Source organism: Plectropomus leopardus, chromosome 22 (genome assembly GCF_008729295.1).
Source record: "Plectropomus leopardus isolate mb chromosome 22, YSFRI_Pleo_2.0, whole genome shotgun sequence".
Classification (NCBI taxonomy): Eukaryota; Metazoa; Chordata; class Actinopteri; order Perciformes; family Serranidae; genus Plectropomus; species Plectropomus leopardus.
The window spans coordinates 10,325,472-10,340,827 of NC_056484.1; the positions used below are offsets into that span (position 1 = coordinate 10,325,472).

The 15,356-nt window shown below is 39.1% G+C and overlaps 2 protein-coding genes across 2 annotated transcripts; one reads left to right on the forward strand and one right to left on the reverse strand.

Moving 5' to 3' along the window:
* Positions 1–1,469: 1,469 nt before the first annotated feature.
* Positions 1,470–7,177, reverse strand: zc3hc1 (zinc finger, C3HC-type containing 1). Its single transcript, XM_042511292.1, has 10 exons — positions 7,033–7,177; positions 5,782–5,884; positions 5,265–5,415; positions 5,054–5,137; positions 4,795–4,922; positions 4,443–4,582; positions 3,916–4,183; positions 3,572–3,772; positions 2,535–2,747; positions 1,470–2,442 (listed from the first exon to the last, which is right to left on the reverse strand). The coding sequence occupies exons 1-10, from the start codon at positions 7,164–7,166 to the stop codon at positions 2,368–2,370; spliced, it is 1,497 nt and encodes a 498-aa protein (XP_042367226.1). The 5' UTR covers positions 7,167–7,177; the 3' UTR covers positions 1,470–2,367.
* A 1,672-nt stretch (positions 7,178–8,849) lies between these two features.
* Positions 8,850–13,350, forward strand: klhdc10 (kelch domain containing 10). The gene is made up of 9 exons (XM_042511451.1): positions 8,850–9,078; positions 10,593–10,814; positions 10,916–11,070; positions 11,232–11,380; positions 11,482–11,566; positions 11,708–11,774; positions 11,854–11,901; positions 12,118–12,257; positions 12,834–13,350. Exons 1-9 carry the CDS (start codon positions 8,988–8,990, stop codon positions 13,041–13,043), a joined length of 1,167 nt encoding a protein of 388 aa, XP_042367385.1. The 5' UTR covers positions 8,850–8,987; the 3' UTR covers positions 13,044–13,350.
* Positions 13,351–15,356: the final 2,006 nt, after the last annotated feature.

The window sequence follows — 15,356 nt, forward strand, 5'->3', positions numbered from 1 at the left end:
TCAAAATAAATTTCAAATCAAATTGCTTGTAAACATGCAATTTGACATGCAGTACAGAACTGTGCAAAAGTCATAGGCCGCCATATAAGTTGTTTTGTTTCAGTCCCACAAAAAAAGAATACAGATGTTGGAAGTATTCAGCTTCTTTACTTCACAAAAAGTACTAATACCACCCTGTGAAAATACTCTGTTACAATGTCCTGCACCAAAAATGGTCCTTAAGTATAAGTAAGAAAGTATAATTAAGAAAATGTACTCAAAGTATGAAAAGTAAAAGTACCTAATGCAATTTAAAAAAAAAAAACAAAACAAAAAAGAACACAACCAAAACATTTAAAATTATTTAGAAAAATAGACAAAAACATCCCAAAACCCCACAATTAAAAAATAAAATAAAATAGAAAAAACACCTTAAACCTCAAAATTATTTAAAAAAAGAAAAAACACCCCGAAACTGGATTTTTTTTTAAAGAAAAGCATCTAAAATTAAAAAAACCCCAACATTATAAAAAATATAAGAAACACCCAAAACCTAAACAAATAGAAAAGTTAGAATACCCCAAAAAAATATGGAAAAAAAGAAGCAAAAACATCCATAAAAAATAAATATATAAAAACAAACCTCATGATAGTAACAGTAGCAGAAATGTTGATCGATGAATCTTTCTGGGGACTTAAATCAGCTTATTTCTTTCTTCTTTCTGTTCAATTGCTAAATCAGAATTAAGTGAGGTTGAAATGCACATTAAACAAATAAGACCCAAGGAAGAGAATGTTTACAAGAGCACAGTAATGGCTATAATTATATCACTGCTCTAACGCCAGCCTCATACCTGCTTTGATAACAGCTATGTTTTTTTCCTAATGCATGATTAATAGACAAGACCGCCCTTCAATATAGTAAATATATAATAGTAATTTGTATAAAATGAATATTCTCGGGAACACAGTGTTTGTGTAACTGTCATCCCTCTAGACCAGCAAGTTATGTTTACAGGGACTTCTTTTGCAAAATCACAGTTGGCCAGGGGCCAGACGCAAAAGCCCTGCACAGGTCACGGTACACAGGGGCGCATAAGATTTCAGGACATTCAGGGCTTAGCATAAACCACTGGCAAGAATCTTCCTTTGCGCTTTTGATAAACAAGCTCTCTTTTGATCCTTTTTGTGCACCCTGGAACCTGATGTTCAAAGTGCAAAAAGATTTCTCATTGTGAATTAAGCTAATTTTGAAAGTGGCTGGGGGGCCCACCCAGCACCCTGTGGTGGGCCAAATTAGGCCCCTGGCCAGTCCATTGCTACTGCTCTAAACCAGAGTTAAGATTTTGTGCAAGCAATGGGTAAAAAAAAATATTTGCAATGCTGTATATAAATGCATTTTCCTTAAATTTACAATATTTTAATCTTATTCAATCTAATTAATCTTTTATCTTAAAAAATCAGGGGCCAACATGCAAAATGACACAAACTTTCAGAACAGCATTTTATTAAACCCTTGTAGGAAACTACGAAGATAAAAGCACATGCAAGATAGAGAGGACTGCATTCGCAGTGAGATGTCAAAGGAAGGCAAAAGGAAGTACAGGCATCCTGAAAACTAATTCCAAACAGGTTTGACGTTCATGGCACATGGTTCTACCTGCCTGCAGTGATCAGGATTGACAAAATGATAACAAACATTTTACTACTCCAAAAAAAAAACGATTGTTCTTTTCAAAGAGAACTCATGTCCATGTTGATTTTCAAGCACAACAGTACACACAGAAAATGACTTCCTCACAGTTTTTTTCTTGCTAATCTGAGGTTAAAAATCGACCACTCCCTCATATGACTCAACATACATTGAAGGTAAACATTGCCTTTCCAGTGTCAAGCCATTTGGCCCGTTCCCATGGACTTCTCGTCTCTTGTATTCGACTGAAATTCAGACTACCATTATGTCATGTAGGACTACCGAAGCAGACTTCACATGAGGTTAGTAAATGCCTTTCTGTGGCCAATTAATACACCAAGATGTGTTCTATTACTTTTGACTACTTACGTATACACATGATACAAGGCCTACAGAGGCCCAAATATCTGCACACCCCAATTTTCATGAATCAGAATTCAAAGGTTTTAAAGCCACACTGGCATCCTTCACATATTTCACTGTTCACGGAAAAGACACTCATTCATTTGTCGAAAGACACACTCAGCTTCCTTTCCCTCCTGAAACACTTTGACTGTAAACACGACTTTTAGGGATGGCATACATTGATATGATATGACACTCCTGTCACTGGTACTGCGGACTCTGTACCACAGAAAAAAGAGGGCAGGTCAGTTCATCATTCAGTGTTGCGATGCTGTTTGGATGGAAACAGTCTACTGAGACGGAGAGGAGGATACCTGCCACTGACGGAATATAGCAAAAACCCTTTTGGATTTGTCCCGGGGGCCCTGCAAAAAGAAGAAAGGTAAGATTTTTGTTTAAATTACAAGCTCCATAACCAATTAGTAATAAAAAACAGAGTTCATAAGTGTTAACTTGCCTGTCCTGGGCTGCCTCCTGCTGCACTGGAGTTCTTCTTCATGGGCATGAGGAGGTCGAGGGCAGCCTTCCAGCCCTGCTGATGAAGCGCAGAGTCTCCATCCAAAAAGGGGGCTGTCCCTGGATCCACATTCTCCTTTCCGACAGAGATCCAGGGACACCACTCTCTGTGCTGAGCGAGGGGGTCAAATACATTCCTGTGCAGGAGCTCATCCTGAAAAAATAGACAGTATATATTATCATAACCAATCCAAAGTAAGCAAAGCAAACCCCTCTTTCAAATTTAACCAGGATTAGGATCTAGATTATCTTGCTTTAAACATGGTACGACATATTCGACCAAATACCTCCATATCATGATTGCAACAACATTATGGACGTGACTATTGGTGCTTTCACAAAATATTTACACAATGAGATTTTTGACAAACAATCATCAGTAATGAGGGGATAGCGATTATTTAAAGGCAAATAATAGAACTAGAACAGTCTGACCTCACTTCACTGCAATGCAGCCTGTAAAACAGGAAAATATTAAAAATCTAAGTGATATCTAGTCACAAATCACAATATCGATACAATACGGACACTTTGCTCAGCCCTAACAGAACAGTGACATTTAGGCTTTTGTATAAATGTTTAGTGTTAACCTCCAGTGGTATGACTTTTTGTTGGTAATCGTCACCTTAGAATCATTTTTGCCTCTTCTACCTGTGTATAATCATCATCATCATTTGTTGATGCCACCTATACCCCTTTCACACCGAGGGCTTTTCAGCGTTCCTGCAGCTTAAAGTAAGTCAATTTTGAGGCTTTTTAAGACTTTTTAATGCCACTCGAACTAAATTTGAGACCAAATTTCTCATAACCAAAACTGAAGAACTGTTTTATTTTGCCAAAATGTTTAGTGTAACCTACAACCTGACGTTTTTTGCCCAGTGAAAAAGTGATTATAGTATTATAGATAAGTTATGGATCGCTGAGTATAATAAAATTCAAAAAACAACGTGAACGATGAGCAATAACGTTAGTTCTTACAGGACCACCAACTGATGAGAGGCACAGGCGTTTGGGAGGGTGATACAGGCTGGCAGCTCCATCACCCCCGGCGTTGTCCCCCTGTCCTTTACCACGAGTTGCAGCCCTTTTGCCCCTGGGCAAAGGACTCTGCAGCTCTTCACTGGGGCTTGGTGAGTCTCTGCTACGGGCACGCAAAGACGCAGGAGAGGCTCCTTCACCCTGTAACACACCAGACCATGGTAAGAAAGAAGTTTGGTAAATTTGCCATTTTATCAGAAGATTTGAGTAATCGTGCTTAAAATGTATGCGCATAGATAGTGCCTAGATATTAAATGATCTGCCTTTGTTTGCTTAAATCTTGCCTGGTCAGAGCGGGTGGAGTCCTGGCTCCTCAGCTTCATGCGACATGGAGTTGCGGGGGTGGATGAGGCAGAAGCAGGCTGGTCCCCCTGGCCCTCATGTGTGGCTGCTGAGGCAGGAGCTGTTGTTTGAGCAGGGGTGCCTGCTGGGTTTGGTGAGACGTCTCCATCACCTCCTGTTCCCTCCATCTGGTGGAAGTTCCACAAGCCCACCTTGCGCATACAGTACGAGCAGGTGAGGATGGGCAGGTTGATGGCGTGCAGAGCTGGGCTAAGAGAGAGAAATCCATGGCTCAGACATCTCCATCAGGTGGAGGAGTGCTAACAATGTTTGTCATTTGTCTGTCAATGACCTCGCCTGGACTTTTATTGTATTTGCTTCCATGCAGCTGGAGGATTTGTTTGACATCGGAAATTAGCTTTGATGTGCGCGTACTCAAATTTATGGAAATATATATAGATGTAATGTACTGTGTGAGTGTGATGTGTCTTAAAAAGTTATACACAGCTTAAGGGGAGTTTCACCTTACCTTGCAGCCCAGCCACAGAGAGAAACAATGCATGCAGCCACCTGCACAGCCAAAGGTTCAGAGCACGGAGAAGTTCCCTTTCTTTTTTGTTCGTCCTCGATCAGCTGCAGAATAACACTGATAACATCCTCAGTCAAAGACTGCAAAGAAACAAAGGACAGTAATTACACTCTATGTATTGTCTAATGAATACATTGACAGGTAAAGCGCACATTTTTCCGCAATTAATTTGACTGTCCTTGCCATAATCTCCTGCAAGCATTCTTCTAGACCCTTTCTGTAATATTAACAGTGTTTTAAATGCTTAAGAGTGTAATCTGTCAGTATCCAAAAGACTCTTCTTCTGCCTCACCATGGACTTCAGCTGCTCCGGCTTCATGGCGGGCAGCTGCTGTGCAAGTAGACAGGTGCGCTGGAAACGCTCTAAGAAGGCAGCGAGGAGTGTTGATGGTTCAGAGGCTGGAACCAGCCAGAACCGCTCTGAAATGACATCAACATTTACCTTGACCATCATGTGGATAACTCAAGGTTAACTCAGCTGAAATTACACGGTCATGTTAGAGATCATTTTTTATTAATGCGTGCATGAAGTGCAGAGTGCTCGCTCCTACCGGGGCATGGAAAGTCAGGCCAGGGGCAAAACTTCTCATGCTGCGTCTGAAGCTGCCTTGAAATCTCTGCAATGCGGGTTCCATCTATTAGAGAAAGAAAGGAAAGTTGCTTGACCTTTAATTTTTTGCAGACTGGAATCATCATCCTAACTTTGCCAAAATACAGTGTGCCCTTGTCTTTTTTTGTAATGTAACTTAAAGTTTTTCTCACATTTTTCAAAGTCTAAAGTTGGTTGTAGTGATGCACAGAGGAAAGCCTGGCAGCTGGAGCACTTGAGCATATCGCGGCCGATGTTGATCCAGCCATATCGGGCGCACATCAGAGGGGACAGCGTGCGGGGTTTGCCTGCCCATTTCAAACAGTGCGCTGCTAAGGAAAATTTCACTTGGACGCAAAACAAGTGTTCTCACATTCGTTATTACTCAGTAGATAGCTGCACATTTTTCACATGGATCATAAAAGTTTCATCGTATGTGACATTAGGCTTGGGTGGAATCTATTTTTTCAAACCTTCCTGATATTTTACCAGGTATATCAAAACATTATACCTTCTGGATTTCTGAACACCTAATACCTTAATTCCACCCGAGTCTATACAAAATATTAAAAACATCAGAAAAAAAGCTAAACAAGAGCTGTGTTTATTGGTGATCACACGGTTGCATAATGCAAGAAAAACACTGGATGCCTCATACTGGGTGAAAAGGTCAAACTGTCAAAAGGATATTGAATAAGATTCCACTCTAGAGAAAAAGGCTTCTTTGTTCGTTGCTTCACAAGGTGCTTGAATGTCGCTTTTTACTTCCAGAACTTTAAAATTTCCTTGTCCGCTGAAATCAATAGAGGTTAAAACAGATCTTCAATTTCCACATGCTTGCTTTTTATCTGAATGATTTTTTAAAAAAAACACGCAATTTCTTGAATGTATGTGTACTTTTCATTGCATGATTTATATTTCGCCTATTGCAGTGCTAGAGTGCGCTTATTACACTCAACCAACATCAAGAAAGGCAGTATGCAATAAATGCAAAGTGTCAGTATGGGAGAAACTTTTACTTTGTAAAACCTCACAGAGTGATTTTTAATCATTAATTTCCTTATTTAAACTTTCACCGAACTTTATCTTAAAAGAAAGGTTGCAAGGAATTTGCTGTATATGATGTTGGAAGTTTAAATTTTGATTAAATATTTACGAGAGGCATTTAGACGAAGTTTTGTGTTGGAGTTTGTTATATCCCTAATTCTAAATTTCTAAAGAAATATTTTCATTTTTAATGTATATGCAAATTGGTTCAAATATCAGATATCGGTCTCATTAACTACTTATAATCGATATCGGCATTGGCCCAGAAAAAAAGTAAAATCTGTCACCCTGTTACTATTATTATTATTATTATTATTATTATAATTGTTGTTGTAGTTTTTAAGGTAGTAATTGGTAGGGATAGAAATATTGAGAAATTAGGCCGTAAACTCGCAGTAACACGCAACATTTCATCTGAATAGGACTTGCGTAACAAGGACAAAAAAAGAAAAGCAGCTCCATTCATATTTTCTGTTTCCTATGTTATTGCACAGTATAAAATCAAACCTCATATATTAAACCTGATCTTGATGTTCAATACTCCAGCAATTAATAGCAAACTAATAGAGCACCATATCACAGTAAAACTTTGGGTCCCCACCCCCCTTATCTGTCGCGTGCACGACAGCGATAGCAAAGTAGCTACCACAACAGACCTGCTCGAGAGATGGACAAATCAACAAAGCAACAATAACTATGCTATGAAAATACTGCTTCCTGGCATACAAGCTCCCAAATCTGCGGAGACTTGTCTCTTGTCAAATTACGCTGAGTAAAGGCGGCTAAAGTAGCAGAGCTCCCAAAGCTAAGTGGCTAACCAAATTAGCTAATGTCAACTTGCTCTTCGGCCCCTTTAACTCAAACAAAGAGCGCGCGATTGTTCAAAAACTGCACCTGCTGGATCCTGTGTCTGCTGGTGACACTCCAGCATTGAGGAGCTCACGGACTTTCTCTGGAGATGCAAAAGAAGACTTTTGTTGATTAGTGTTGCCGAGACGATCCCCACGACTGCCGCCGAGAGTCGCCATGATCGGCTCTGTGGTCCCCTGGAAAATAAGACCTGAAAGCAATCGTTCCGCTTTGAAAGACCCCAACCACAGCACATGACTGACGTCTTTGAACCGGCCAGACTGCTTCACCACCGAGATATTTTGAATTTTGCAAATATGTGGCACGACATACATAGACACAACGATCAGAATGCCCTTTATAAGTATTTATGAAGAAGGCTATGAATGATTTATAACAACAGAAAAACAGACATGATATTAAACTTTAATAAGAGAAGGTTCAATTATGACGTTTTTGGCAGGGTTTTTATTTGGTGGGGGGTACCTTATTTTAAGCAGGATTCGGTTTAATATTTTTTTCTTTCAAACGGAATAAGTTACCTAATTTAACCCTTTGAAACCTGGAAAGACATCGGTTTTCTGGTGCTGCATTCAGGTGCCTCTCATATATATTTAAACATTTGAAACCCGAGTAATTTGGTTACTTTTTAGTTTGAAAACATTACTTAAAAGGCAATGAGCAACTTGGCGAGAGATGTCCCACGAACTGCAACAAGTTAGGAAAAGAAATTTAGTTTAGCATAGGGAAAGAAAAAAAATAGGGGAAAAACGAACGAAAACTACACTTGGTATTATTATTGCAATTATTAGCAAGTATTTTATCAATATAATTATAATTTTCCTGTAACTCGTGACTTCCTGACATGCTGTGGAAGAAATCATGCCAATTTGCTCAGGTTTCAAAGGGTTAAATTTCAAGCACATTCATATCTGCATACACACAGACACACATATATTTACACTCTTGTTATGCATAAACATTTCACTACAGCACACTCCTGTTACTTTCTGCCTATTCATGCAACAACTACTTTATATCACAACGTTATGTTTTATTCTGTATGTAAAATGTGCTCTGTCAATGCTGTTTGGTTATGGTAATGCCAATAAAGCCTCCTTGAATTCAATGGAATTGAATGGCCTTTCTATTCAACACATTAACCAACATTGTCCCAGGATCATGGTTTGAATTTGGAAAGAGATATAACCCATAGACTGTATATGAATATGTATATAAATCTTTATCTATGGTATAACCATAGACTGTATATGAAGGATCTACATAAATATTTATATACAATCTATCATATAACCATAGACTGTATATGAAGATTTATATATATTTATATAGTCTATAATATAACCATAGACTGTATATGAAGATTTATATATAATTTTAAAGTCTATGATATAACCATAGGCTGCATATGAAGATGTATATAAATATTTATAAACAATCTATGATATAACCATAGACTATATATGAAGATTTATATATATTTATACACAGCCCATGATATATATATATATATATACATGATATATATGTGATATGTATGTGTATATATATTTATGTATGTATATATACATACACAAACACACACACACACACACACACATACATATATACATACATATATATATATATATAATATATATATATATATATATACAGACCATGATAACACATAGACTGTATATGAAGATTTTAATATATATATTATACAGTCTATGATAAAATAACCATAGACTGTAAGTTGTTGTTGTTTTGGAGGACAACCACACGCGCAGAGCCCCGCCCATCTTTAATGACGCAACGTTCTAATAACAAGCCCCCTGATTGGTCGAGTGTCTCAGCCGGGGGGTAAAAAAATGTGAATGGCTTCACACTACTGGGATGCGGAATGATTTATAATGTTTCATCCGCACTTTAGCAAATGTTGTTTTTATTTAATGTGACGTTATTGTTGTTCAAGTCTGGATTGTAACGGGGAAACGATGTCGGACGCTGAAGGTGCTCGCAGTCCAGACCAGCTGAACAGATTCGAGAGACTAACACACAGGCCGCCGCACGGTGGGACGTTAGCAGGTCGGTCAACAACATTAGCAAGACATGCTAACGACATGTTTTAACTCAACCGTGGCACATTTTAACAGTCAAATAAACACCGTGTGACTGAAATCAGCTGCTCCGCACATAATGTCCCCTTTGATTGTTAAGAATTTGTCCTTACTGGTGACATTGCTAAACCTAACGTTTAAGCTAGCAGCATCTAGCTCTTCTGCCAGTTTATCTTTAAATAGCATTTTAGCCACCATATCCAAAATAGTACATTTTGCTAAATGAATAAAAAAGTGGTTTGTCATAGTGTTTGACCTTTTGTAAAACCCTGTTTTACAGCTGTACTGTCAACCTGGTAACGACATGACTTGACACATAGTCATTGATTACTAGGTTGTACAGACCTGCAAATACGTTAATGCCATTTTAAGGCTGATCTGAGGAGATTTAAGGCCGTGCACTGGCTACTAAGTATTGACAATAATTATCCACAGATTTGTAAATGCACATATATGATAGAGGTGATCCATCATGTGTGAAAAAGCAAGAAAGGATTGGCTTTTTTAACATTCTCCTTTTGTTATGGGTCATCTTCAGTTTAGATGCTGGGCTGTTTAGTGTGTCACACAGACTCAATTTTAGGTCTGTCACATTTTGGGCTCAGCAATGTATGTATACAGTTCAACTCAGGTCCCTGTGACTGATATAGACATGCAGCTGCAAAAGATACCCAATGACCTATATGACCTAGAAAAAATGTTTAGCTTGTCTTTGATATCATTTACATTCAGAAATAACCATTTACTGTACTAAATACTTTAATTAGACTTAACTGGTCTCATTTTATTAGATGCACTGGCATTTCCAAAACATGCTATAAGACAACTGAGGCAAATTCTTCTAAATACCCAAAATGTTTTTACTTTTTTTTTTTTTAAATGACAGCCCAGAAATCCCATTTGTGGCCTACAGAAAGAGCCATTTTCCCTTTTAAATGTGCATTCTTGTAACAATTTCAAGTACTTACAATTTGCAACCCTATTGTCTGATGTTTGCATATATTTCTTTATAAAGTGTGAGCCTCATAGATAATACTGTAAATATCTGATTCTGTATTTTAACTACAGCACTGTTAGATGATTAACTGATTTGTTATTTTTCCTGCCAGCTTTAGTGTCAGAGTGACATTTAATTTGCAGTGCTTTACACAGGCCGAATGAAAAAAAGTATATTGGTGAGGACGTGCCTGTTGCTTTACTGTCATTGGAGGTTTGAGCAATGAAACAGAGCAGATGTAGTTTCCAGCTCTCTGTCAGGGCATGTTGGGGTAACCTCCTGTATTGCTGTGAAAAGAAGAAGGAAAATGGAATATGTTTAGTTTTACAAAGCAATTCATTATCTTGAATACACAATTCAGTGAATCCATATCTATCAGTGCTGAAGGATTTCAGGGTGTGTGGAAGTTTATCTTACCTGTCTGGTGCCTCTTTTAGCATGCTCCCCCTCTCTCATCCTATGACATTTTGTTCCTCGCTATTCAGGGCATCGTACTCCCCCTGCCCGCAGTGGGCATCGCTGCGTTGCTGACAACACTAACTTGTACGTGTTTGGAGGGTACAACCCTGACTATGATGAGTCAGGAGGCTCAGAGAATGAGGACTATCCACTGTTCAGGGAGCTTTGGAGGTACCACTTTGCCACCGGCTGCTGGCAGCAGATTCGAACAGAGGGCTATATGCCCACAGAGCTGGCATCTATGTCAGGTGAAACATTTTGAAACTTAATATCTGATGCACAAAACAAACGAAATCCAGTTTTGTTCATATATTATTGTATTAAAATTGAGTTTGCTGTGGTTCCTCAGCTGTTTTGCACGGCAACAACCTCCTGGTGTTTGGCGGCACTGGGATCCCCTTCGGTGAAAATAACGGCAATGACGTACATGTTTGTAACGTGAAATATAAGCGGTGGTCACTGCTCAACTGTCGGGGGAAGAAGCCCAACAGAATCTATGGACAGGTAACCTTATCAATCACCTTGTCACTCAATGGCTCTAAGGGCTAAATTCAGCTCAGAGTTTTGAAGCATTAGAGGTTGTGATTTTGACTTTTTCAAAATTAAATGGGATCCAGCGCATACACAAATTTTTAAGCTTTTTCAATTTATCTTTCCTCCTTCAGGCAATGGTTATAATAAACGGCTTCCTATACGTGTTTGGAGGGACAACGGGTTACATCTATAGCACAGACCTGCACAGGCTGGACCTGACCACCAGGGAGTGGATCCACCTCAAGCCCAACAACCCTCCTGACGACCTGCCTGAGGAACGGTACGCCCCTATAACGCCTGAAAGTGCTGCAGGATCAAACCAAGATAGGTATCTTTTCAGTGCAGTAAAACACGGCGTGCTATCGTGTGTATTTGTCACAGGTACAGGCATGAAATAGCACATGACGGACAGAGGATCTACATCCTGGGAGGAGGAACTTCCTGGACATCTTACCCTCTGGACAAGGTACGACATCACATTAACTTTGTGCCAGCCACAACTTCAAATTTTCACTTCAGTTTCTTACAATTTTGTTTTGTACACAAGCCAAATCCGTCTTAATCACTGCACTAATCACTCACAGTAAACAATGTGTCTTTTTAACAGATACATGCCTACAATCTGGAGACCAACTCCTGGGAGGAGATTACAACTAAACCTCATGACAAAATAGGTCTTTATCTTGCATGCCATTATTCACTAAACCCATTTTGTTCTCTTCCCACCATTAAAACATGTCTGTGATTTGACAGGGTATCCTGCTCCTAGGAGGTGTCATAGCTGTGTACAAATACGAAATGGTGAGAACTTTTGCTGTGCAACTAATACCACCTGATTAAAAGAAAATAGTAATAATACTTTGTTATTCTGCTTCAGAGACGCACTGCTTCCCCTGACATTAAATACCACTTCCTCCTATGTTAAACATGCAGGTTGATTTGAAACTATCTCCCTGTCAGCTAACGCACGTACAGCTACAATAAAAGTTTGTGACTATTCATTCGTCTCTGTTGTAGATGTATTTATCTGTGGAGGCTACAACGGGGAATTGATATTAGCTGATCTGTGGAAGATCAACCTGCAGACTTTCCAGTGGAGTAAACTACCAGCAGTGATGCCAGAGCCGGCCTACTTCCACTGTGCTGCTGTCACCCCAGTTAGTACAACACTATTCATCCAGTCAGTCTACACATATACACCAATCAGCCTCAATATTAAAGTAAATAACACTAATCATTAAATAACAATGATCATCTTGTTACAAATTAATGCTCTGCTGAGAAAATTTTGGGTCCCAGCATTCATGTTTATGCCACTTGACACGAATCACGCACCCAAACACGATTATCCCTGGTGCCAGACACCACAGGACACCTTTAGAGGTCCCATGTCTATGCGTAGCCAAGACCGATCCAAGAAGGTCGCACCACAGATCAGATTTGGCTCTGAGGTCCCATTGATGCGCCATCAGTTTGGGATTTGGGGAATTTGGAGGGAGGACACTTGGTCTGCAAATAATGTTTTGGTGGTTGTGGCACGTCTAGTGGCATCCACATAACTGCAAGGACAAAAGGTTTCCCAAAAGAACATTGCAGCTTAACAAGACGTCAGTCTGTGGTTTTAATCTTTTGGCTGATTGGTGTATGTTTTCTTAATGATCTGTAATTGGAATAGGTTTTGTCCCATTTAATATCTGTAGTAAACTCTATACTGTCCTTCACTCTGTCCCCAGGCGGGCTGTATGTACATCCACGGTGGCGTGGTGAACATCCACGAGAACAAGAGGACTGGCTCTCTGTTTAAGATCTGGCTGGCTGTGCCCAGTCTGCTGGAGCTCTGCTGGGAGAAGCTCCTCAAGGCCTTTCCACACCTAACTTCACTCCCCACCATGCAGCTGCTCAACCTGGGCCTCACACAGGAACTCATTGAACGCTTGAAATAGGACGCACAACGGAGGACGGACGGACAAATGAATGGACGGGACGGGCCAGACTGAGAGGAGACGAGGTCTGACAGAGCACAGAGTTTAAATCATAGCAAAATTCTCGGGAAAATGCCCTCTCCCTCCCCTGCCTAACGTAGCCCCGCCTTAAAACCAAAAACAATGGGATGCCTTTTTTTGTTTGTCCCCTTTTTCGGCAGTTTCAGTGATAATAAAGAAATCAATGTGGAATGTTTTATGGATTTTACTCAACGCCCCCCCCCCAACCCCCCGCCACCGCCACCACCATGGTTTCTTACACGATCCCTTGTGTTAAGCTAACCATGGACCCCCGCTTCTCATCCCCAAAACCGACAGCTGGAAATTCTTTTTTTTGCCACAATTTTTTTAAAAAGACTATCTTTTTTTTTTTTTTTTAATCTGCCTTCTTTAGTACTTTTAGGAATTCTGTGCAAAGGAAGAATGCATGTGTATTTATTTGAAGGACTAAATCAGATTTTCTTGGGGATATTCTTATCACCTGATATTGCTGTTTGCACACTTTGTCTTGCATAATTGTGAACGTTTACTTTTTTCTTTTAACAGATCTTACAAAAGCAGTCATCATCAGCGTGAAAAAGTGGCAGACATGCCAGTGTTTTTGCACATTTTAGCCAATTTAAGTCTCACGAATAATTTTCATTATTGTTGACACACTGTCTGGTTTTAGATTTTTGAAAATGTTATGCGACCTTCCAGGCAGCCTTTTTTATTTGTTATCTCCCTGTTGTATGAAAATCAACTTCCAGAAGCTTGCTTTACATCGTCACATTGATTTTCATGTTTTTATTGTTGAAGTTATGTTATTTTGCATAATTTTGACAAATAAAATCAGATATGGTGGTCACTGTGACAGATTTTTTAGTTTAGAAGTTTTTCTAAGTTGTTTTTAATAGCACCTAAATGGAAACCAGTGTTTGCCTGAAGGGAAGGAATAACATTAAGTTATGGTATAAAAATGGTCATGAGTAATATGTTAGTTGTGTTAATTTCGCTAAAACATGCAGAAACGCTGTATGCTCTTCAGCAGTGTGTTAAGAAAAGGTTCAATGCTGGGTTTGCCTGTTCAAGCCTTTCTATTTCCTGTATTTTCCATTATGCATTTTGTTGCTGCCTAGTCTGAAACCATCTGTGAAAAAAGGTTCAAGGGTGGGTATCTTCAAAACTGTTTAATTTCCATCCTGTTTGCAACAATTCTCATTTGTAAACCAAATCATTCAACACATCACTGTGAATCTGGTGCTCTTTCAAATTAATTTAAAAATGCTTTTACTCGAATAAAGACTTAACTCTGTTCAGACTTTCACTCCCTCTCTGTTGATGAGAAATGTTTTGCACAGGGAGTTGCTTTAGTAGCAGGCTTATACAAACATCTGTTAATACTGCAGTGCCTTTTTTTTCCAAACTTTTAACAAGGCTGAAACTTCACAAATATAGGCAGTATAAGATCTTTGCATGTTTAGACAACGAGTGTATGTAGAAACATTTTAAACCATTTTCAACAAGTTGTTGCATATAAATCACTCATGTTGTTGGCAAAAATAGCACCTTTCTATCCTGTTTGAAGATGCAGAAACTTTTTCTCTTCCTGTTAATGGCCAAAAAGAGTAGAACACAAGGACAGGATGCAGCATATTGGGCCTTTTGGGAAATTATCCTTAAAGCACTTATTCAGTGTGTCAAAATAATGTGCTCAACACAGTTCCTATGTTTAATTAATGAATTTAAGATGCCAAATAATGTTGCAATCTGAACAAAGCAGTTGTAATGAGGGATGAGCGGTTAGGTGAGACCCAGGATGAGTTTGCGCGATGGTTTGACCTGCCTGCACTTCTTGACCTTGACCCTTTTATTTTTGTTCAACATAACTGTGCATGATGTCATTACCTGCTTAACATCAAACCTTTAGTTTGGGACACAGTTTTTAAAGGTGACCACTACAATGTTGTACAGTAGGCTTGTGTGAATGTTGTGCTGGATTACTGTCAATAAAAGTGTTCTGTAAATAGCTCTCGGTCCCCCCTTTCCCTTTGCTTGACTGGTTATTAGAATGACAGAAATAAACTAAATTGTTTTCTTTTCTTTTTTTCTTTTTTTTTTTGCATGAACTGGTCTTGCCCTCGTTCCTATGAATGCACACCAGATCAATGTGATGACATGCATGCTATTTTTCCTGTTAGATCAGCATTAATGTGCTAAAATTGTTAATGAGCTTCAGGTGGTGTAAAGCCAAAATATCAAAATGTAACCGAAATGCTTTTTGTTTTTTGCAAA

Bases quoted from the DNA above. Each gene is read 5' to 3' on its own strand.
- zc3hc1 (XM_042511292.1), bottom strand. From the start codon at position 7,166: ATGGCGACTCTCGGCGGCAGTCGTGGGGATCGTCTCGGCAACACTAAT. The intron at 5,138-5,264 runs GTGAGAAAAACT...TTTCTCTAATAG, and splicing joins AACTTTAGACTTTGAAAAAT to ATGGAACCCGCATTGCAGAG. The intron at 2,748-3,571 runs GTAAGAACTAAC...CTATTTTTTCAG, and splicing joins TCTCATCAGTTGGTGGTCCT to GATGAGCTCCTGCACAGGAA.
- klhdc10 (XM_042511451.1), top strand. From the start codon at position 8,988: ATGTCGGACGCTGAAGGTGCTCGCAGTCCAGACCAGCTGAACAGATTC. The intron at 11,071-11,231 runs GTAACCTTATCA...TTCCTCCTTCAG, and splicing joins CCAACAGAATCTATGGACAG to GCAATGGTTATAATAAACGG. The intron at 11,902-12,117 runs GTGAGAACTTTT...TCTCTGTTGTAG, and splicing joins CTGTGTACAAATACGAAATG to ATGTATTTATCTGTGGAGGC.